This window comes from Etheostoma cragini, chromosome 7 (assembly GCF_013103735.1).
Source record: "Etheostoma cragini isolate CJK2018 chromosome 7, CSU_Ecrag_1.0, whole genome shotgun sequence".
Taxonomy (NCBI): domain Eukaryota; kingdom Metazoa; phylum Chordata; class Actinopteri; order Perciformes; family Percidae; genus Etheostoma; species Etheostoma cragini.
Window position 1 is genome coordinate 8,806,185 of NC_048413.1, and position 23,727 is coordinate 8,829,911.

Genomic DNA, 23,727 nt, shown 5'->3' on the forward strand with positions numbered 1-23,727 from the left:
CGTAATGGAAAACCAAAAAAAGCAAGTAGACCCGAGGCGAGTCGAGTAGATACCACGCAGTGGAAAACCGCCATAAGTGGCCCTGACAGTGAAGGGGCTGTGCGGGTGGACTGGAGAGTCTCTCCTGACCAAATCTGTTCGCGAGTTACAAAAGTATTAAACAAGGCACAGGGCCAGTAAAATATGTAGAAAACAGCTACATATTTTAAAAACTAAATACCATCAAACCTGAAACATTGATTAGCATTCCTTCAAAGCTTACACACAGTGAAAGTTAGATTCAGTCTCAGAGAAAATGTCCTCATTTACTACGTACCACCAAAACAAGTTCCTTCTCGAGGGTTTATTGCAGCAGCTCTGTGCAGTGCTTAGCTCCGCCCAGGACAATTGTGATTGATTCAAAGAAATGTCAATAAACCAGAGCACATTTTTCTCCTATTCCAGAATGATATGTCATTAAGTTGTCATTAATTTGTCATTAAGTTGATGGTTTATAAAGCAGAAATCAGTATTTTATCATTTACAAAGGCTCACATGACCGGGGCTATGTGTAAAGGGGACGCTCAAGGTGACAAACCCAACTTTAAATTATCATTTGACTCCTCCGTTCACCTCAGCTCTATGGAATTTTTCAGCAGAGTACTTTGGGTATTTCTGGCCTGCAGCTTTCTTGTTTTGGTTCACTCCCACTGCTCTCATCACTGTTCTGTTGTTTACAGGGGGGAAAATCTTACCCTAACTGTCCGGCACTGAACAGCATACAAACACAATTAGGAAGCTGGGAATCAATTATTTAAGGAATCATCCTAGTGTCCAAAGACTTGTCTAGCAAGACTATACAACAAAAAGTACACAAATTCTTTAAGGAACAAGAATGGGAGTTAATAAAGAACTTCTAAGTTATTCTGGAAAATCCATCTAATTAACACATATGTCCAAACAGTATCAGTTGTTGCAACATCCACTTCTAAAAAATATAATTATAAGACACAATGTTTTAATTCATGTTAAACTGAAACCACATGCTTACCAAGACCTTAGAAAAAGTGCATGTGAGGCCTAAACTGTCTGTGTTGTCACGTGTTGTCATGCATGTTGTACCCCAACTGTCCAACTATGACCTGAGGCTGAGACGGTATGGCTCAAAAACATATAAGTTACTTTGTTAAAAAAATTGGCACTGAAAGTCCTCTAGGCGGCAAATAACTTTACACTAAAAACGTTTTGGGCGAGGCAGATTAGTAGTAGGCTCTTACATAATATCTAGGGGACGAGGTTGTTACTAGTTGCAGCTATTGTTCGGCAATTATTGTACATTACATATGAAAGTTATGATATGACTGCAGTTTTCTAACTTTTCTGTTAACTCAAGCTATGGCAGCAAATTAATGTTATTATGCAAGATCTTGAAACTGTGCACAGGCAGGATTAAGTCAAAGCGAGGAGGTAGTGTGATTTCCCAGTCTCCAAATCAAGCTTATTTTAATCTGCAGTTCACAAAGGGCTATCCTCAAACGAGTAATGTGTGTGAACGTATCTGTGTGTGCATTTGCCAGTGAAAGTGCACGTCAGCGTGCTGGCAGTCAAATCATTACCAGTTAATGTAGACAGTAAATGTTAGTGAAAGTGACGTAATGCTTGTTGAGTTTGATGCTTCCTGCACTCTCATGGCATGACAGCTGCACATTGTGTGCCCTCTACATAGTGCATTTTTATGTTTGTGGGGTTGTTGTTTTTTTTTGGTAAATAATTTAATGGGAGTAGGATTCTGACTGCCGGGCTACTGCTGTTGTAGCAGAGACAAATTAACATATTAAAGGTTGTGTACTCCTTGAGAAATAGGATATTCTTTCAAAGTAAAGGGCTAATTATTAGAGGGGAACATTTTCTTCGCAAATGAAAACCTAGATTTGTGGATACACTGTAAAAATCTCTCTTTAATGTTAATGTGGGTTGAGTCATCTACATCACAAAGGCGTAAGGAAATTTCACAGTCCAGATGCTGTGTTATGGATACCATATGTCCAGTTCAGGGGGAAAACTGAAAAATGAATTATGTCAATGTTTCTACAACTCACAATTTACATCCAGTGACTATGTCCAGTACCAATGCAGGAAGTAGTCTGTTTTTTTACTTATGCAGGCAGAAAGAAAAAGTGTGGAGGATGGGGTGGGGGGGTGGGTGTGTAGCACGTCTGACTGTCATGCAGGAGACCAAAGTTTGTGTCTTATCACATACTTGAATTAATGTTTTCATTAGTCTTAACCATGATCTTTTACTAACCTTACTTACTAATTAACTATAACTAACTATATAAGTATTAATGTTATACCAGTCTTTTCCTTAACTATATCGTAATTGCAGTGCGCAGACATTGCAAACGAGGATTAGCAAATTTATAATCCTTAAGATTTGGTTGAACACAACCTCTGCACTATACATTAAATGTACTTACATGCAGTACATTTCTCTTTATACAGTATTGCTATTGGTACTGGGGGAGTCCGTCATTCCTGCGCTGGAATGAGACCGCCTACCAAAGCATGGTGGATTCACAAGAAAACAACGCATGCATGTAATCCAGCACAATTATAAGCATTCAACTGGCAAAACACAGGCTGGCACTTATTGTAAAGTACACATAAGGAAAAGGTTGTTTGATGGCGATCAAAAATGTGTCTGCAACAGGCTGCAGACATCCAACTTCTTGGCTGGGTAACCAGCTTTACTTTTCCTGCTGTTGTCTGGAAAACTACTTGCTTGTTAGGATTACATTTTTTGGCAATAGGGTCGAAATTAAAGCTAAACTTCTAATTTTCAAGAAAAGCTTTTTCTTTCTTATCTTAACTGAACATTGCCAGACAAAAGAGTTGGTGCAGCTTGGCTTTGATGATTTATACATTGTTAGTTCAAGTATCTTGTGGAATGAATAAAAAGTATCTTAGCCAGTATTTTAGCCAACAGCCTTAATCATTGCGTAAAGACTACAACCACAGGCACGTTTACAAATCTACATCAATCTTGATCAGATTTGATAACTTTCTCTATTGATACGTGGGACCCTGATACTGGTATCTGGGAAATAACGGGGAGCCATGCACGTCAAAAGTTGAAAACAATCTTCTGGGGTTGTGAGTGAGAAGCAGTGATGGCAACAGGCGTGATAACACGAGTTGTTGTGTCCATATGGTACTCGGGGCAGAGGCTGTGACACATCCGGGGTCAGGTCTTGGTTTGAGTGAATGTATTCGGAGGCAGAAGCCAGAAGGCAGCCGTCCCACGGTGTTAATCTTTAGAGGGCTCAGATCTGCTCTCTGACTCCCTATCAAGCCCACTGTCTGTGTCTTTGAACATTTCAGCTAACCAAACAGTAGTCAGAGGGGAAAATATATGAAATTAATGATGACACAATCAATCTAACCTGGAGTTGATTAAAGGGAATCTTGCTGCAGGAAGTGTGAGGCAGGAAATGATCTTTTTCACTGCACAATGCAGCAAGAATTTCATAATAATTCCTAATTCCTATTCCTTCCACACGTCTTCCTTCCATCTTGTCTGCACACTTGTGTTTGTTTACCACAGTGTCCCCACATGTTTGGCCATCAACATACTAAAGTCAGTGTGTTGATGGCCAAGCATATTCTGCCATCCTGCAGTTCTCTGGAATATGTATGGGAATTTATTTATTTATGCATTTGTTTTGGATCAGCCAGAGGGAAGCAGGGTTTCAAAAGGCAAAAGGCTGTTTTGAACACCAGTTTTCTTATATTTACATGGAAGTAATTAAAGGCAACTTGTGATTCAAGGGTAGAGGACATTACAATGAAACCCTGTGAGCTCTGTCCCTGTCCAAAAAGTATTTTCATATTTATACACCCAAACCACCCACAGACACAATCACCAACAACTGCCCCAAACAATTCAAGGAAAGGTTAAAGAAATTCTCTTTGTAGTGGCAAAACAAAATATCCCTGAGCTTTGAAAATCACCCTGCATTATTTCCGCGGCATCCTTGATGCTGTTCTGTGTTGCTTCTTCTTTCACACAGCAAATGCCTCTCTCGGTCATGTTAGGCAGCTTCTCCATCAAGGCTGTTGTATTTCCTGTCCGCATCAATACGTTTTTAGTTGCATTTGATTGTACACTGCAAGCAGAACAAATCGTCATCAAAATATTCCATTAAACACGATTTTTTTGTTTTATTATCCCAAGAGAACTGTTATTCTTTGGACGTTAAATGAAAAATATGGACCGCCATAAAAAAACATTGTCATGTACAAACAGCTGTTGCTGGGATCTCCCCTAAATTGGACACATGAGACATAATTAATCACCAGGGGACACAGACTCATTATTTGCTGTGTGCTGATTAATCATCCTTGGTGAGAAGCATTCAACTTAAGATGCAAATTCGTGTCACAGGATCTATTCAGTGAACCCAGCCCAGTCAGGGACTTATTGTAAAATGACACATGGAGGGAGATAACAAGACGCTTGTCAGGGGGCCACTGCAAAACAGTTGTTGTTTTTTTTAGCTCTGATAAAAGCAGTAGAAAATGTGAGATGTTACAACTTGGATTTGACGAATACTGCGATGTCAAGAGGAAAGACAGTTGTTTGATGTGTCGCAGTGTTTTAGGTGTATCATTTGCTTTGTCCTTGTATTTTTGCATTAACCAAACTGCTGAGAGTAGAGGAGAGGAGAGGAGAGTTGAAATAAGGTAGAAATAAGAGTAGGCAAAAGAAGGGGCGAGAAAACCAAAGGAGAGGAGCAGATTGTTGTGCACAACAGCCCAGAGCAACATCAGAGAAGGCCGATTTTAATCACCTCCAAACAGTTCATCAGCTCCTGCATGGGATGGACTGACACCTGCATTACAACGGTCATAAAATCTCTCTCTGTAGAAGTAATATAGAGCGAGATTAACCGTTCTTCTAAGGGACGAAATCACACCATTTTGCAGTCTTCTATATCCACAAATTTGAGAAGGCAGCGATGAGACAATAGCTGATCAGATCAGGAGCACTAAGGCACTTCAGCAATGGGAAGGAGGACGCGTGCGCATGGCTGGGCTCAGAGCGCCATTCTTCTGCCTAAACTGAAGGGACACCGATGGCTTGTGGTTGCTATGGTAAATATAGAGAAACGACAGCTTGAAAATATGTATCTACTGTATTTAGTCACACAGGCGGTGAACACACATTAGTATTGGCTTTTCTCCTTTCAAATCACCGAGTGATAACATAAGTTTTAAGCAGATATAATAACATAGCAAGCTAAATAATCCATACTGACTCAGTTATAGCACTACATCATTCAATATAACACAGCGGGACAAGTGACATGAAAGGTTGTTAAGTCTGCTATATTGTAATTATCTTGTTGTGTTTGTCGACTGACCTTACACCCACCACATACTGTACGGCTGATAGAGTCCAGAGCCTGGCAGAGGAAAGCCAGCAAGTTAATAAAAGAAAAGATAAGAAGAAGAGAAGAAAAAGAAAAGAGACTGGGCTTTAGAGTCCATGTTCATTGAAATGCCAATTAGGCCAATACCTTGCGACATTCCTGCTCTTTCTCTTCTCATGGTACAGCTAATGCGACCCAGCATGGGCAGTCACACTTCAGGAAGCCTTTTAACGCATAAGTTCTAACACAATAAGTCAGACACACAACATTTCAACGCGCTCTCTTAGCTGCCGCTATTCAGATCTTTAACTTAAGTGAAAGTAGCAATACAGCCATGTAAAAAATACTCCATTTAGTGAAAGTCCTGCATTCAAAATCTTAACAAGTGCTCCCAGTGAAATGTAACTACCTTTACTAGTTCAGTTCTTTTAACTCAAGGCTGAAGACCTTCCTTTTTGATGCTGTCTTTCTTTAAATTAATGCTCATTTCTTTCTTATGCTGCACTGTAACTTTTATTCTGGTGTTTTATGTGTCCTAATGTTTCTATTTTGTTTTCAACTGTATATTCATGTGTCTTATTGATTTTTAATGCTTATGACTTTTAACTGTTTGTACTTGTGTTTTATCTGTTTTAATGATTTTGTGTAAAGCACTTTGAATTGCCCTGTTGCTGAAATGTGCTATACAAATAAAGCTGCCTTGCCTTGCCTTACTATCAAAAGTAATAGTATTTGAAACAAAAGTCAACATCCTACAGCTACTTATAGTATGTAATATAATTCATTGTATCATTGTACATATGCAAATACAATTACACATGTATGTACTAGTGCCAGTGAATCTTTCGTTATTGTAAAATGATTGTATAGTGGAACTGTGTTTAATAGTTCTTTTACTCTCTGTATGCACTGATTTATTTATTTATGCACCCACACATGTTTTTTCTTCTTCTATTTTAGTCACTGATGTTTGATACTGGGAAAATGTAGTTTCTTTTCTTTTTTACGCATTTAAATGTTTTCTTTAGAAGCTGAATACATTTGTATCCATTATATTACTGGATAATTGCTACTGATGCATTAATGTGGAAGTGTGTTTCACTGTTGCAGCTGATTGAGCGGGAGCTTATTTTAACTACAGTGTATACTGGATACAAGTGTCATGTTTTAGAAGTTGATCACACGTGTTGCATGTAAAATCATAAAGTAATTTTGGACTACAGCTGTCAAATAAATGCAGAGGTGGAGAGTAAACAAGTACATTTACTCATTCTGTACTTCGGTACAATTTTAAGGTACTTGTACTTTACTCTAGTATTTCCATTTTATGCTACTTTATCCATTTTACACTACATTTCAGTGGGAAATATTGCACTTTTTAATACACTATATTTCTTAGGCAGCTTTAGTTACAAGTTACTTTGAAGATTCAGGTTTCAACACGGAATATAATACCTAATAAATCATTAGGTATTATTATAGATTAAGCCAGCCAGCATATAAAGTAGTTAGAATATGCCCCACTGGGCGCCTGGATGGCTCGGTTAGTGGAGCGGGCGCCCATATGTGGAGGTTTGGTCTTCAACGCAGCGGGCCGGGGCTTGAGTCCAACCTGCGGCCCCTTCCTGCAAGTCATCGCCCCCCTCTCTGTCCCCTTTCATTTCTTCAGCTGTCCTGTCAATAAAGGCCTAGAAATGTCCCAAAAAGTAATGTCTTTAAAAAAATAAAAAATGAAAAACTGAATATGGCCCACCAATTACCAGCTGCAACATTAAAATGATGAACACACTAAAGCATCAATAACAAATTATTCTGAAATTGGCCATTCTACATTATTGTAGTTTCACTTGTGTTGCTTTGAGTATATTTTGGTGCTAATACTTATATACTTTTTAAGTTTTTAAGTTGTATGCATGACTTTTACTTAAAACAGGCGGTGAAAAGTACAACATGTCCATTTTGAAACGTAGTGGCACAAACCACCAACTTCAACCTTTTCAGACGTTTTTCAAAAAATCATGCAGACAAATTGAATGACAGTAATCTAAATGTCAACTTAATGTATTCAGTATCACAGTTGGCGCATTACTGCTTCAGTTGGTGCAGGACTCCACAGGGTCTTGGTGTGAAAGGACTTTTTAAAGCTCTTTACCCTGTGACGTCATACTGGTGTGTGTGTGTGATGCAGCATTGTCTAATCACTCCCCGAAGTAGCCCTGACTAAGCCCGTTTTTCAACACCCACCATCCTGGATCATTGCCAGCTGGGTTTTCTTCAAACTCTCTAGAACACTATTATAATGGCTGTTGGCTCCTTGGCAGCAGATATGACATTGACACCTTAGTGAGAGCCTACAGTCAACCACCAACAGAGCTGTTTTATACAGGAGCTTTTGCAGCACTCTGTACCGCTCTCTACTGAGTTTGTGTGCTTGTACTCTCTAGCCGTTTATCATAAGAACAAACAATCCAGTACGCCTTTAAAAATTTGAACAGGTTCCGAAAAAATAAGAAAAAAGAGTATTTACTATTCAGCCTATTATTATGATGTGTAAAGCCAGAAGCAGAGGCTTGTACACTGCTCCACTGACATCCTTCATTGGGCCATCCACACATCTGTGGTCCCATTGAGCTGCGGATGCATTATTAATCAGCCTTCCTTTACTAACAAAATAGGCTTTTAATTGAAGGGACTCCTGTTCAATAACTACAACTGAAAGACAGGCCTCCATACAAACTGTCTATGGATCAAACCCCACCGTGAATGTAGCGTCATCCTCAGCATCAGAAGAGAAGTGTGCTGGTTTATGTCCACACAGGGATCCGGCTGACATTGGCCCCCAGAAAACAGTTATATTATCTAATTATTCTAGCAGTGAGCGGGATGACACTTCAAAAGGAGAGATATGCTGTGAAGAGTATGCTGCTGCGGTTTTCATTTTGTACTCATCAAAAGCCAGAAAAAAACTAATGTAGGCTAACCAAGTACAAGTAAATGTTAATTTAATGCTGATTAATTCAAAATGCACTGAGTTAAAAACTAACAGAGACGTGCCTAATTGTTTTCAAAAGAGACTGATTTCCCCTTTGAGAACTCTAAGGTCACTTGCTGTTTTTGTCCCAAAAGAAATCATGAAAGCAAGGAGTTAATAACTTTGTCAAACACAGATTACAGTAGGTTATGGGGTACACATAGACTAGTTAGTGGATTATCACTTCCAAATGTTCCAGATTTAAATATATGCTACTTGTTATTTTCTTAATGAACTGACTTTGGCAGTCTGGAGCCAGCTCAAGTCCAGAATCAAATTCATGATATAAAAAAACAGGCTGTTGACATCACATTTACAAGTCACATATTCAGCTTCAGAGACACTCATGAGTCGAGAGGTGAATCGATACCTATGCTATTTAAAACAGGCAAATCGTCAATTTCAACTCAAGAGATGGGATTGACGATGCAACAATGCAGCCTGATGAGCTCCGATCGAGCCGTCAATCTTTGGACTGAAACCCCGCAACGCCCGATGTAAACCCTTAACGTGTCAAACAGCTTACCTTTTTCATGTTATTATGATCAGCTGCAGATGGGTGTCGGTCACACAGCAATAGTTATCCAGCTCTTACATGTCGGCCGTAATATCACTGTCACCCGGCAGTTTATATCTGTCGGGAAGGTAAACAAGACGGTCCTATAACATTGATAGAAAATGTCTTTTTTTTATCCCTTGGATGTATGACACATTTTCGCCGCGGTCACTGCTTGTCCGCCCTTCCCCACAGTTCAGCCGGTCTTTTGATAGCAGCTCACCGGTTTACAGACGGATCCATCACGGCAGGGAAAACGCAGTTTGGAGGCTGCCGGTGATGCTGCAGCAGCAGCAGCGTTTGGTCCGTCGAGACGCGGGATGAGACAGGTGGGGGTGGGGGCATCCGAGGGCCCACGACAAACAACACTCAGCTCCGAAAATGAACTAGTCGGACCCGAAATGAATGTCTCGTGAGCAAACGGTGGTTGATGAATCATTCTGCGCACAGAGAGGCAAGATGCGCGTGCGTTTTTGGATTCTGTAGTGTGTGTGTGTGTGCGTGTTTGTGTGTGTGTTCAGCTGAGGAGGAATGCACTTTGATGATTCAAGGAGAGAGTTGAAAGAGGTTGCCAACGTCTAAAGGGGAAATGAATTCAAAAATCCACTGAGCGTTTTAGGACTGAAATCAGACAACTGTCATTGACTAATCTGCTGATTGTTTGCTTGATTTATTGTATAGTCTTCCCAGCGTCATATTCAAATTGCTTATGTTGCTTGACTCAAAGATCATCTAAATCCATTTGATCAACTGATCCAGTAGTTTCACATCAACACTGTATGAATGGCTGACTTCTGCACTCAAGCAGTTTTGTTTGAAATGTTCCTTTTAAATTAATTGTATGTGAATGTGAGTCAGAAAAAGTAACCACAGGATAGAGAGAGCATTTTGGAAATAGACTACAGATGTCAACAATGCAACACTCGGATAAGTTAGTTGTGTTGTGTTTCAGTGGTAGCCCATCACCCCAAATGATCATTTATAAGCAGCGGCCCCATGTAAGCGCTTTATAAATAGTTCACAACACACTACAAGGTGTTTGTAAGCTGATATAAGGACATTTTAACTAATGTACTGTTGACTAATATGCTATTTGTCATTAAATAGGCCTATGTCTTTTCTTAAGAAGCACCTGTAAATGGTTAGGCTAATGGATCTTTGAGAACACATAACAGGCTGTAAATGATTAAATTGAACAAATCCTTACAGTATAAAACATGTACAGTATATACACACAAATGGCAGGCTCAGAGACAAGTTTGAAACTGGATAAATGTGTTCCAAAGTCATGGAGACATGTTTAGCTTCATTCTGGACCTTAGACAAAAAAGTGCACTTACTCTCACTTACTCTTTGTTTCGGAGCTTTTATCATTACAATAAATCAATTGAATGTAATGTCTAATGTGAAAGAGGCAGAAGTGGAAGAAGTACTCAGACCTTGTAGCTATTTAAGTGAAAGTAGTATTATCAAAGTGTTGAAGTGTTAATTGTGTGAATAGAAGTGTTATTAAAATTATTAATGAAATACTTTTACTTGTAAGTAAAAGTCTTTCATTAATAATTGTACTTAAGTGAACGTACAAACGTATTAGCATCACATTATACTTAAAGTACCAAAAGTTCAGTACTCATTATGCAGAATAGCCCACTTCAGAATACTACATATTAGATTATAATTATTGATGCATGTGTAGGCCTACATCCCTTTTACTGTAACTGATTTGCTGGGTATCTTGTGAATTTCCCCATGGGAATCAATGGGCTTATTCTATCATTTATATATTTATATAAGTATATAAAAAGTAGCAGTAAATGGAAATACTTCAATAAAATTGGTAATTAGTAGGCTAGGCTACTTAGGTTAATGTACTTAGTTACTTTCCAAAAGTGGAAATGGGTTGCAGATTGAACACCTAATTAGATAATTAGCATTGGACTGTGAAGTTTCCTTCCCCTTTCCATGTTTTAGCATCTGCTAGCTCATTGCTTTACTGTTTCAGTTCACTCTCACTGCTCTCATATTGTTTCCAGATGCAGCTGTGTCTCAGTAAATAAGTTTTTTTTAAAACGAGTGTAGCCTACACAACATGCTAACTGCCAAACAACGGGAATGTACCTGTGGCTAGTGGAGCAGTTAAGCTAGCAGCTGAAGAGACATATTTCCCTCAAGAGTTGGTGGAGAAAAACAGACTTAAATTAAAATAAATAAATAGAAAGAGAAATATTGGACTTACATTCATGTGGCCAGAAACATGACTCCAAATGAATGCTAATGTTCTTCATGTCGGCTGGATGTATAAACAAGCAACTGTTTGCTAACAATATAGCTAAGTGCCAAATATAGCTAAGTGATATGTATGTACAGTACACGTTCGATTCCCTGCATGTTTACACTGCTCCCATGTGGTCACTAAAACAGTTGCAGGTTCATTTTTGAGAAGTCCTTTTATCAGCTCAAAGCTACAATGTAGTGTATTGAACAAAAAATAACCCACAGCCTCCAATATGATTATAACATTGAATCAGCACCTCATTCAAAAGCTTTTCAATGCATTATATATTAAAATGATATAGGTCTTCAATAACATTGATGAAGTTAGGATTTATTGCACGACTATCAGACTGTATTAGTTTTAGTTATCTGTAGCTACTACACTAAGTGTTTATATACTGCTTATACATAAAATGGGATGTTGAAATAAAGTATTTTTTAGATTAATTATTATAAAATTGTTTGTATTTTGCTTTTCTGATTTATTTGTCATATTTTATTTATTCTGTGAACGGTGACTATAGTGATGTTCTGTTTGTCTTAATAACATAAATGGGGTAACATAAATACACGTATGTTATACAATATGTGAACGGCTATGTTTAGGTGGATTTTCCCTTTAATCTATGAATCTATCGCTAATAACGTTGATCCTGGTGAACATTGGCCAATCAGATGTTTGGAGGCACAAATGCAAACATTGTAGCCACACACACACACACACACACACTCATATACACACCACACACACACACACACACAGAGAGGTCTGTGCCACCAGCTACTGCATGAGTATGACTAATCTCCAGTTTGAAATCAAACTGACAATAAAAGACAATCTGTGCTCTCCAGAATAATGCCCAGTGGCACAAGCATTAAGGATGGCCGATTGGATAAGACCATGACTAATAACTCTGTATCTGATCCAAGGGTGGATATCCAAAGGGGCAATAAGGTTGTGAATACTTTTTTTTTGCTCAACTTGTCCTTTGACAGTAACCTCCTCACATATTGTATCCCAAAAAGACACACAATGCAGCAGTAGTGGACTGTAACTCTGCGTGCATGGTGATATTCCACTTGTCTTCATTGGGGTGGCCGTTGCATATAGCTGCTGTTTGATTCAGATGATAATTGTTAATAAAAGACATCCAACACCCTGCAAAGTTTACTCGAGATGGGCGCTGTGAAATGTGCATCACTAGGCTTTAAGCTCAAGCCCATTCAAACAGCCAGTAAACCAGTTGGCTACATGTCTGTGACTGTATGCAAAACAATCAATGACTTAATTAAATTAAGGACGTACAGCATGTGACATACCAACACCCCATCTTTACCCAGGAGTTTAAATCTGAACACCACTCTCAAACCACTCCATCCTCCACAGCTCTGGACTCTACATGTACAGTATAGCTTTATGCATGGCCAACCAATCACCAGTAGACCCGTATTTGGCTTAATGATGCACAAACACTTAACCGTAATTCACCTGCACCTTTTCCATAATTTAACTAATCATTGGCAATATTATTATCACTATGGGATTATTAGTTTAAGAAGTAGAGTCTAACAATATACTGCGTTATATTGCTTATAATAATACTATTTTATAACCACTATGTTGTTATTATTGTGCTTTTATACTATTATACATACTCAGTATTCAGTACACAGTATTCTCTTCAATTCTTCTGTTGTACTCCATGACGTTTACTCCACTCATGTTCTGTATAGCATGTTTAATGCTATTATTTGAATATATTAAATATCTTGTTTTATTTGATTTGATAAGATATTTTGTTTATCTGTTTCTTCACCTCTTAGTTTGTTTCTGAGCTGCTGTAACATGTGATTTTCTTCATGGGGATCAACTGTCTGTTATCTTATCTTAGCTTATCTTAGCCCAAAGGTGAATCATAAAGTAACCGGTGTTATATAAAAAGATGTAGGAGCTCAAATGTGTTTGGTTTTCTTTATAGACAGCAAAAAAATGACTCAATGGGAGAACAGATAAAGCCTTGAACAGTCTGGTCATGGTCATTCCCTTTCCAATGTATCTTATACAGGCAAAATGTACTTTTGAGTTGAATTGATCAAGTCAGAAAGATGCAAAACAGACCAATTTTTACCATCTCAATACAATTTTTTGTTTTGTTTTGATGTTTAATACCTGTCTGGGCAACTGTTTTCATTACATTTCTTTTTCCTCTTCTTTCTTTTTTGTTCTACAAAGATAGGAATTTCTTTCATAATCCAATAAATCACTGTTACAGTGTGTAGTCTACTTTGTGTAGTTAATTCAGTCCCACAGGCAGGCCTTTCAAATGAAACCAAAGCGTGCAGTTTCATTCTCCTTCGAAATAGGGTTTGAAATGTTTGTAACTGGTTCTGTTCAGTGGTGTAACCCATTCTAAACGATGACACATTTTTGGCAGAGAAAGTGAAAATAGTGGGCTAGATCTTCCTTTGTCTCTGGCCTCCCTTTGAGTAGTGTATGATGTAAAGTGAGTGTTTTGGAGGAGGGAGAAAGCTGTTCCACTATCAACTGCCAAGCTCTGTTGTGAGCTTGATCAGACCAGTCCATTCCGTCATTGACAATCTGTTGCATGTAACAATTCCCACATCCAGTGCTCGTTCCAGGAATATATAACCGTTTCTGACATTATTCAGAAAGCATAACTGCCAGGTGTTTGTGTGTATGTGTGTGTGTGTGTGTGTGTGTGTGTGTGTGGCTTTTATTCTACATATTTATGGTGCTTACAGCTGCTTTAAATTTTGGATCTGTGAGTATTTTAGATTAAATTCATTATATAAATGTAGCAATTTTTTGGTAACATGAACAAAGAATAATGCTTGAGACAGAGGACATGACATTAAAACAAGCGCTTTGAGCTAAATGAAGTTTAGCAGTGTAATGTTTACCATGTTCACCACGTCAGTTGTGTGTGTGTTAACATTTGCCAATTAGTAGTACACATGGAGTACAGCTAAGGCTGCCGTGAATGTCACTAATTTTGCAGGTATTTTGTCATGAATCCAATTAAAATTTGGATCTGTTGATAAAAAGTGAAAGTATTATCAAAGTTATTACAATTCAGATTTTTTACGATTCAGCCTCAGGGGAACATGAATGTCCGTCCCAAATTTCAGGGCAATCCACCCAATAGTTGTCTAGAGATTTCATTAAATAACAAGAATGTTAACCTGATGATGGAGTTTAAAAATCAGGGGATAATGAAATCCAGTGGGCTTCATCTTCTGGGCACAAAGAATATGATAACAATATAGGTGATGTATTGTTAAACTCCGTATCCTGTCTAAAGCTCTGATCAAATAGCTTGTGTTTTCCCTGAACACACAGAGTCCAGAGAATGTGCCCACTGGCATTCAAAACTAGGTTCTCCCTGTGGAGGATTGGCATTAAACTGCAGACTGCAACTCATGCTCGTGCCCCCAAGACATCACGCCAATTATGTGTCTCTGTGGGAGCAACCTATTTGTGTAAGATCTTCTTAAAACAAGAGTAGGGAGTCACAGCTGCTCTACATCCTTCCTAGTTCCTGACTGGACAGAATACGCTGGCACGTGTCACCTCTCGCTGTGACCCTGCAGGCACATCTAACTACGGCTGTGGAAAGGTAGTGACGTGGCAGTCACCACACAAGCGCAGGCTTTTGGTTCTGTTCACACCCCTGCAGAGAGGACTCAGTCCCACTGTGCAGCTCGGCGTCTCCATTTTAGTGAGTTAACAGATCTGTACTTGACCACAGCTCTGTCAAACACAAATCCTAACCTTTTTTTCACCACACACAGAAAGACACCCAAAAACACACAGTGCTTTTATTTTCCACCTCTTCTCAAGGCCTTTAATTTTTTAAAACAACATTTACTTGCTAATTAGGTGACTAATTGGACACCCCTCTTCCTGGCTTTCACACTCTAATCCAGATCATTTACTTTAACATTTGCATACTGAAGACTATTAATTGGATTTAGTCTCCCTTTTGTTATCATTGTGAACAATCGGGTTTCCCACCATGTAAAATAAATAATAAAAATTGCACATGTTGGCAACAAATATGTGCTATTGCTGTAATTACAGTAAAGGTTTGCCTTTGTGCACCCTTCACATCCGAAACAGAAAAGGGATTCCAGATGTGAATCCTCATCACAGAAAGGTTTAATGTACATGTAGTGAGCATTAAACAGGCGGGCAAATGGAGTCTGCAATGTAAAGAGGCAATGGGATGTCAGGGGCTGCTGGCAAGAGGATGTTAGGTGGGCGAGTGGCATTTCATCATACAATTCATGTACAGTAATCAATGACCACTCACCGGTGGCGGGGAGAGGGACCGGGGAGAGAGTGAGAGTGCCAATGGGCATGTTGGATAAAAGCGCTGAAGGAGAAAAACAGGGAACGGGAGGAGGTTGCATTGAATTTGGTAGGGGTGCGGCAGACAAAAGTGGGGTTGTGTAAAAGCAAGCAGATGATTATGTTAGCAATTATTTGACAGGGGGAGACACACATAAAAGGCCAGGGAAATGTGCTGCTTGAAAAAGCTGAAGAGCTTGAACCTCTTCTCTGAATAACCCATCTCTCAGTGGCCGCTCTTCAGATCAAAGAAACAGCCGTTTTTTAAACCCTAATTAAACATCTTTTGTTATGACAACCATTGTCTTTCACATCATGTGTATTTCATTTATTTGCCCGCCTATTTTCTTTTAGGAAAAGCTAAAAACCAACCCTGTTCATTTTGAATGCTGAAGATGTACTTACAGTGAATGTTTTACCTGTAACTAGAGCGTGACGGTCTCTTATTGGGGCAAATCTGGTCAGCCATGGTTCTATTTTTTTTTTTTTTAAACACCGCCAGCCTTGTAAGCCTGGCACCATTCAGGCAGCACTGCAGATGGCTTTGTAAAACAAGCTCCAACATTTACTGCCTGGATGCCATGTTTGAGATATAAAAAAAAGGAAGTGCTGAGACCAACTGCTTTCAGAATAGCTGAGCTCAATTTCTTCCAGCGTGGAGGCAATCTATCGAACACAGAGTGATTTTGAACCCATCAAACAAAACCAGACATGATTCATGAGTCACGCAGGTAAACAACATTGTGTAACCCACGCAGGACATCATTAATTATAGAGAATTGGATTTATGGAAGATTAGCAATTCAGGGGAATAGAAGATTAGTTACAGACAATAGCGAGCTATCCTGACCGTTGACTAATTGTATTGTGGGTGCTCTGATGTGCACCAGCTTAATGAAATGTGCTAAGTGTGTTCAGGCAGAATATGCTGCCAACCAGACCATGAACACATGGTTATAGGGCTACACTGTTCCAGTTTATCTAGCTCTTCTGCTTTCCTGGTTTAGACAATACTCTAATATGATGACAGCATGTTTTAGAGGTTTTAACTGTACCATTTGATTCGGCTTCTAATTTAAAATAAACACTGGCCGACAATTAATATCCTAATTTTCCCCATCAATCATTTCACAAAACAACAAAACAACAACCATCGCAGAAATCAAGGCAATCCATCACAAGGCAGAAAGTCATCAATCACACTCATTTAAAACAAACAAACCCTAATGATAAAGCTGTAGCTCATTATTTTTAGGTGAGGAGGTAAACTCCTGGAGTCTTCCTTTTGGCCATGTTGATACTGCATCAGGAGTTGTCAAACATCGTCCTGGATGAACAAACATCATAGCGATATTTAGTTGATATATTTAAAACATTCCAGTGCAGATGTCCCCGGATTTTGGTAAAATCAACTTACGGCAAAGGCCATGTTGAGCAGCTCTGCTCTTGCTTTACCATATGATCCAACAACTGAGCAACTGTAAAATATATATAAAATAAATATGTAGTCTTCATCATCACACACTTACAGAAACACTGTAGCCTACAGAAGCCTCTATGGCTATAGCTACTGAGAGATTAACTACTATAAGATAATTAATAGAATTATTAGAGCTGTCCTGGTCTTGTAATTGTATATTTATAAGTTAGTGTTGACACATTCAACCAAATATTCCTTGGAGCTAAGACTTTTCACCATTGATAATACATTTCGTTTCATATCTGTTACTGGGTCAAATGCCTTTTTTATTTTAAATATAAGGTGGTACTTGTTCAGTAAATGGCAGGAAAGATGTAATATTTACCAGAGGACTGCAACAGCTCAATTCCCGACTCTAACAGTTATTGTGCCATCTGTTGGATTTACAGCCAATTGCAGCAGTGTGTTAACATGGGAGGGTACAGTGCTTCATAGGACACATCCAACAAAATTATCTTTCAAAATCTTAAAAAGTGAAATGATTTCTTAAAAAAAGGAAACGTCCACCAGTGAGACAGTAAGTGCTAGTATTATTAAAGTTGTTACGTAACAAATACAGTGCTTATCCAGGATTGGGTCGCAGGGGCAGTGGCTCCAGCAGAGAACCCTCCCCAGGGAGGTGTTCCAGGCACGTCCAGCTGGGAGGAGGCCTCTGGGAAGACCCAGGACTAGATGGAGAGATTATCTTCTCCAGACCGGCCTGGGAACACCTCGGGATCCCCCAGTCACAGCTGGTTGATGTGGCTCTGGATTACTTAAGTGTTTTGAATTCATTGCACTATTTTTGATTATGAGCCATACACATTAATTGAAAAGATAACTACTGCTGTACTTTAGTACCAAAACGTGATTGATTTTAATTAACTTAGCTAACACTGCTTTCTGAGATTCTCTATAGTTATAATTGTAACTGTGTTTCTTTAGTTGTGTTGCTTCTACAGTTCATCCAATAATTAAACCATGCTGCACAGTATTCAGAATGTCATATTTCAGATAACCGTTTTCATAGGCCAAACAATGATGTTTTTATTTCAAGTTCATAGCTGGTTTGATTTGCATTGAGAGATGATCTTAGGGAAAGTAACCATGGTCAATCTCTATACATAGTGAAGGGTATGTGATGATGTGGGGTTATTTTAATTCCAAAGTCCAAGGGAACTGTATCAGGATGCATAGCATCCTGTTCCATGAAATAACTGGCTTTTATAAATAAAAATGTGCCTGGCTCAATGGAATTTAACATAGAGGTTGTATACTTATGCCCCCTGTATTTTAAGGACGAACATTTATTTTTGTACAATAGATTTTTCATTCACGAAGCAAATTGGTATCCTTAAAAGGTTGGGTTTTCCTAATTCTTTTTTAAGTTAAGACCTTAAGATCCATTTCCAAAAGATGTTTTTTATTCCTCTTTTTAATCAACTTTAGCCTGGGTGTGTAAACTTATTAAAGCTAATGCCTATATTACAAACATTAAACATCAGCCATAGTGGAGCAGTGGTGGAGGGGCAGTGGGGCAGCGGGGCAGCGGGGCAGCGCTCCGGGGTGGGCGGGGTTGACCCGAGTAGAGTGGCGGGGCTGTTGAGAGGTCAAAGTTGAATGCATTCTGTCTTTTGTGCCAAGCAGAAGAGTGGAGTCCGATCGAATAGCGGCGTCTCTTCCCTCTTCCCCGGATCCTTTTAAAACTCCCTCCCGAACCTATCCCCTTCTACCCTTGTCACCCTACCCACCCCCTGAACACACTTTAAGGGACGATTCGGGTAAGAGCTCCAGAAATATGGCTTTGTTTGTGTTTGCTTTTCCCGTTCAGAGTGAAGGACTGAAGGGATACCTCGGCGTGCCTCAGTGCGCTCCGCAGGCCGCGGGATCAGACTATTCCCTGGATCAGGCAATGCTAACGCTAACGACTTGGATCTAAAATGACAGAACTGCATTTAACTTTATGGCATATCATAATTTAGTTGCTAGCCGATGTATCTAAAGTGTATTTTGCAGAAATAATCCAGCTGTCTAGCTAGGTAAGAATTTATAAAGTTACGGCAGCAATGTTACGATGCTAACTTAACGGCTAGCTTGTAAATGCTGCTTGCGTGACTAGCTGTGATGCTCTTCTAAAATCAGATCTGTGATGTTAACGTTATTCAATGGGGCTTCTTGTGACAGTCAATGCACGCTATTACTATAACATAAATGGACGAGTTGGTGGCTTGCCTTTTAACGTTAATACGTTAATCTATCGGCCATCTAGCTAGCTATGTCGCAACAACTATTTAATGCCGGGTAATAGACATTGCCCCAGGGAGACAGTGGGTCATTGTGCAAACGTGAATGAGTGGACCCGGGCCAGTCTAACGTGGATTGCCTGACTGAAACGCCACACTCTTTAAACATGTCTAGGTAACGTTGTTAAAATACAGCACAAGCTCAAGTCCACACAATGTTAACTTCGTACATCGCTTAATTGTTGTGCACTGACAGCAGGCTTTCCGCTAATATGTCCTCATACTTTCCAGTATCTATATTTGTCCCTGATGATCACATTTTCCGCTCTATTGCAGACATTCAACCAGTGACCAAAGACCCACTTTGTTGGCCAGTGTAACTGTGGATTCACCTGCAGAAATGGACTCAAGTATGGTTGAAGGAGGACTTAATGTCACCTTAACCATCAGGCTACTCATGCATGGCAAGGTGAGGCTGAATGTCTGGTAACAAGTTTCAAATCTAAGACCCAACCTGAAGTCTGCATTCACCCCTGAGTTTAATTAGGGCAATCGCAATGAAAACCAACATCAGTTTTTCATATGCCAGGTGACCACAAAGACTAAATTTATTTCTTTAATAAGTATTTTTGTTCTCTTCTGTAGGAGGTTGGCAGCATCATTGGCAAGGTAAGTCAATTTTATTGCCCGATGATTGCTATCTTCAGCTTGCCCTTCAGTGTGTTTTGTAAATATTGTGTATTTGTGCTTTGCTTACAGAAGGGAGAATCCGTTAAGAAGATGAGAGAGGAGGTAAGATGTTTCAAAATAAAAAAACAATGTCAGCAAAAGGGAAGAAACATGTCCATTTAGGGACATTGACTCGTGCATCATATGACACTGAAGATATTTCCTCTTTTATTCCCTTGTCTGTGCAGAGTGGGGCTCGCATCAACATCTCAGAGGGGAACTGTCCGGAGAGGATCATAACCCTCGCGGGACCCACAACCTCCATTTTTAAAGCCTTCTCTATGATCATTGAGAAACTGGAGGAGGTTAGATGTGTTTGCTGTGTCTTGATTCAGACATGTACACTATATAGCAACAGGATTGACACAATCAAGTCTTCTAACTATTCTTGTCGTGTCACCTTCCCACCAGGACATTAGCACCTCAATGACTAACAGTACAGCCACCAGCAAACCACCGGTCACCATGCGTCTCGTTGTGCCTGCCAGCCAGTGTGGCTCACTCATTGGTAAGGGTGGCTGCAAGATCAAGGAAATCAGAGAGGTTTGTCACCCTTTTTTGTTGTAGTAAAGTTTGTGTCTTCTCTCTGATTTGTCATAACTCTTGTTGTTTGCTTGTGGATGTGTCTTCACAGTCAGCGGGAGCTCAGGTACAAGTAGCAGGGGACATGTTGCCCAACTCAACAGAGCGTGCCATCACCGTTGCAGGGACCCCACAGTCCATTATCGAGTGTGTCAAGCAAATCTGCGTCGTCATGCTTGAGGTATGACACCGTTTACTGTAATGTCGCATTGGAAATGTATGATGGCTGTTGTTAATGCTCCTGATGGTTTCTTACTTTCTGTGTTGCTGTATTGAATATCAATGGTGTATATTTCTGTGTTCTTAGTCTCCACCAAAGGGAGTGACCATCCCATACAGACCCAAACCCTCAGGCTCTCCTGTCATTTTTGCAGGTGGTCAGGTAAATGCTTGCTTGTTCTCTAGATCTGTCGCTTTTACTATTTTTCCCAGCAGTGTCCACTGTTTTGAGGGGAAAGAGTCCCAATTTTAACTGAAGCACTTCTGGTCCAATTAATTTAATCATACTCGAGCTGTCATTCTAGTGGCGAGTGTGCTGTCTGTGGCATGCCTACCTTTTGTTCTTGTAGCACACCAAGGACAGAGCACTGATGGATATTTGAGTACACTGTGTGTGACACTGCCACACCCTCCTAAGTGCTCTCCTATCCTTGCAGGCCTACGCTGTCCAAGGGCAGCACGCCATTCCACAGCCTGATGTAAGTGAAGGGCCCTCTGTAAGTGATCCAATATATTTGCAACTTCGGTCCTCGGAAGCCATGCCACCTTCTTGTTTCATCCCACTGACTCTTCTATTTCCAACCCCCACTGCCTGATACCCATTTAACAATTTCAAACATACTCATTTAACAGTTTAACAATGTAGTATTTTTCTCTACCCTTTTAAGCTAAATCATGACTTCCATGTTCCATTTCATTTTTTCCTCACATCACTATAACCACTCACACAAAGGAAATCATTTCAAAAATTTCAGCTTTGAAATGTCTTTTGAGATTTTCCTCACTCGTGCTTTCTGTTTGTTTGCGCTCTGCATCCTTTTCTCCACTGTTTCAACAGCTCACCAAACTTCACCAGCTGGCCATGCAGCAGAGCCCCTTCCCCATTGCACATAGCAACCAGGGCTTCCAGGGTAGGTGGACAGACTGAGAGAGGGAATGTGATTACTCTAGATTTGTAAAAATCCACCTAGTCAACACACTCATTGGCTTTCTTTGCATTTCTTTAGCTGGGATGGACGCCTCTGCACAAACTGGCTCTCATGAGCTAACCATTCCAAACGATGTAAGTCACATGTATCTCCTTTTTTTTCTTATTTTCTGTGTGTGTGTCTTTTACAGAAAAGTATGATACTATTCAGTTGCTTATTTTCTTGCTGTCCGTGTCGTTCCTCGTGTAGTATTGAAGATGCTGATGGGTTCACACGTTTTTCTTCCTCTCCCTCAGCTCATCGGCTGCATCATTGGCCGTCAGGGCGCAAAGATCAATGAGATCCGTCAGATGTCAGGGGCTCAGATCAAGATTGCCAACCCCGTGGAAGGCTCCACTGACAGGCAGGTCACCATCACGGGCTCCCATGCCAGTATCAGCCTGGCCGAGTACCTGATCAATGCTCGGTAAGAAGCTTTATGCTACTGCAACACATCCACCACAGACGAGCAAGTTTACAGGAACACAGTAGTGTTTTAACTGTGTATTAAAAAATGCAAACTCACTAGAGTAGGGCTGGGCAAAATAGACCAAAAGCCGTATCTATGGATTTTTTTTTTGTCTGAATGACAATACACAATATACACAGTAAATCCATATTTCTACAAAGTGGGTTAAATGGTCTGTTGTAAGTCAAAGCCAAATTTGAGATGTTACAAGCACTTCTATTAAATGCAGAATATGCCGTTTTTTATTTTTTATTTTTTTATCGACATCACAATGTTAACTAGTACACAACAACCCACAGTACACATTGCAAAAGGTTGTGGCATATTGCAAAAGAGACTCAAGATTTTTTAGCAGTAGAAAACTGTGTTTTAAAATGTAAATATTTTAGTGGTGCCATTTATATTAAATTAAATGTTCAATAAAAGAGTTTTGGAAATTATTTTCTTTCATTTGTTTTAAATTCAACAAGAAATTGCAGCCCTAATTCAAAGACTTGGTTTCCTTCCATGTTTGAAAATATACAGCTGCAACCCGCAAATGAAAATATATCTAAAATAAACGGCCTATATTTAATAAGAACGGGCCTATCTCTGAGAATGCTCCGTCAGCTGTTTTCAACAACAGAGATGGAGAGAGCGTGCAGTGGTATTAGAAACTTTCTTTGATCATGAAGCTTGTTATTGTACAAGTCATTCTCCACTCAGAATGACGAGTGATTCATTACGAAAGACTCCATCACGCGTTGCACACCGGCAGCTCATCGGCGTCCCAAACGTCTCAAGTATGAAATGTCTGTATTGTCACGGTGCTGCAATTTTTAGTTTTTGATTTGTTTGGTTTTTTATGAACTACATTAACTGGCCAAGAGTCCCATGTCTCGGCCACGTCCAGGCGCAGTCCCACTTGCTCTCACTCCTAGAACCGAAGGTTAACGTTGCTCACTGACGGGAGGGGTGTTGAGTTAAAACATCAACAGTCTTTGGCCAGAATCACAGACTCCCAACTTTTTTTAATCGATGTCCTGGAGTTTTTGTCTTGTATGTTAATTTGGCCAGCCATGTCATAATTAATAATAATGGGAAAACGACCGTGAAAAAGAAAAATGGTCTATTTAATAATAATATTTACTTTAGGTTTATTCGCATCAAACTTCTATTACTAGGCAGTTGTTACTCGGAGGTAAAGGAAATCCAAATCTGGGGCTGTAAACCGTTTAATAATAATACTAATAATTACATCACCCCACTTCCGACTTTGAAATGTATCTGAATATTATGTAAAGTCTCATTTGGATAAGTATGAAGGTTTTAAGTAAACCTCCTTGTTAAGTCTGGCCTTTTAGTAAGAACTTAGTGGCCATTTCTTTCTCTTTTAGTAAGAACTTAGTGGCCATTTCTTTCTCTTTTAGTAAGA

At 39.6% G+C, this 23,727-nt stretch overlaps 2 protein-coding genes across 11 annotated transcripts in view; one reads left to right on the plus strand and one right to left on the minus strand.

Annotated features, from left to right (window-relative positions):
- The window catches only part of dlgap4a (discs, large (Drosophila) homolog-associated protein 4a), a 75,502-nt gene extending 66,033 nt beyond the window's left edge, over window positions 1–9,469 (minus strand). For 5 of the 9 annotated variants that reach the window (XM_034877863.1, XM_034877868.1, XM_034877867.1 and 2 more), the window contains exon 1: window positions 8,969–9,469. The gene's annotated coding sequence lies outside the window, so the exon portion shown is untranslated. The remainder of the gene's footprint in view (window positions 1–8,968) is intronic. The other 4 variants (XM_034877865.1, XM_034877862.1, XM_034877866.1 and 1 more) reach the window with 2 other exon arrangements.
- A 9,232-nt stretch (window positions 9,470–18,701) lies between these two features.
- pcbp2 (poly(rC) binding protein 2) overlaps window positions 18,702–23,727 on the plus strand; it is a 7,239-nt gene continuing 2,213 nt past the window's right edge. Inside the window, exons 1-12 of one of the 2 annotated variants that reach the window (XM_034877319.1) lie at window positions 18,702–18,884; window positions 19,683–19,815; window positions 19,992–20,015; window positions 20,106–20,138; window positions 20,264–20,380; window positions 20,487–20,618; window positions 20,710–20,838; window positions 20,965–21,039; window positions 21,314–21,373; window positions 21,715–21,787; window positions 21,884–21,939; window positions 22,102–22,271. In XM_034877319.1, the coding sequence (XP_034733210.1) occupies window positions 19,747–19,815; window positions 19,992–20,015; window positions 20,106–20,138; window positions 20,264–20,380; window positions 20,487–20,618; window positions 20,710–20,838; window positions 20,965–21,039; window positions 21,314–21,373; window positions 21,715–21,787; window positions 21,884–21,939; window positions 22,102–22,271 (938 nt within the window). In that variant the 5' untranslated portion in view covers window positions 18,702–18,884; window positions 19,683–19,746. The remainder of the gene's footprint in view (window positions 18,885–19,682; window positions 19,816–19,991; window positions 20,016–20,105; window positions 20,139–20,263; window positions 20,381–20,486; window positions 20,619–20,709; window positions 20,839–20,964; window positions 21,040–21,313; window positions 21,374–21,714; window positions 21,788–21,883; window positions 21,940–22,101; window positions 22,272–23,727) is intronic. The other variant, XM_034877320.1, reaches the window with a different exon arrangement.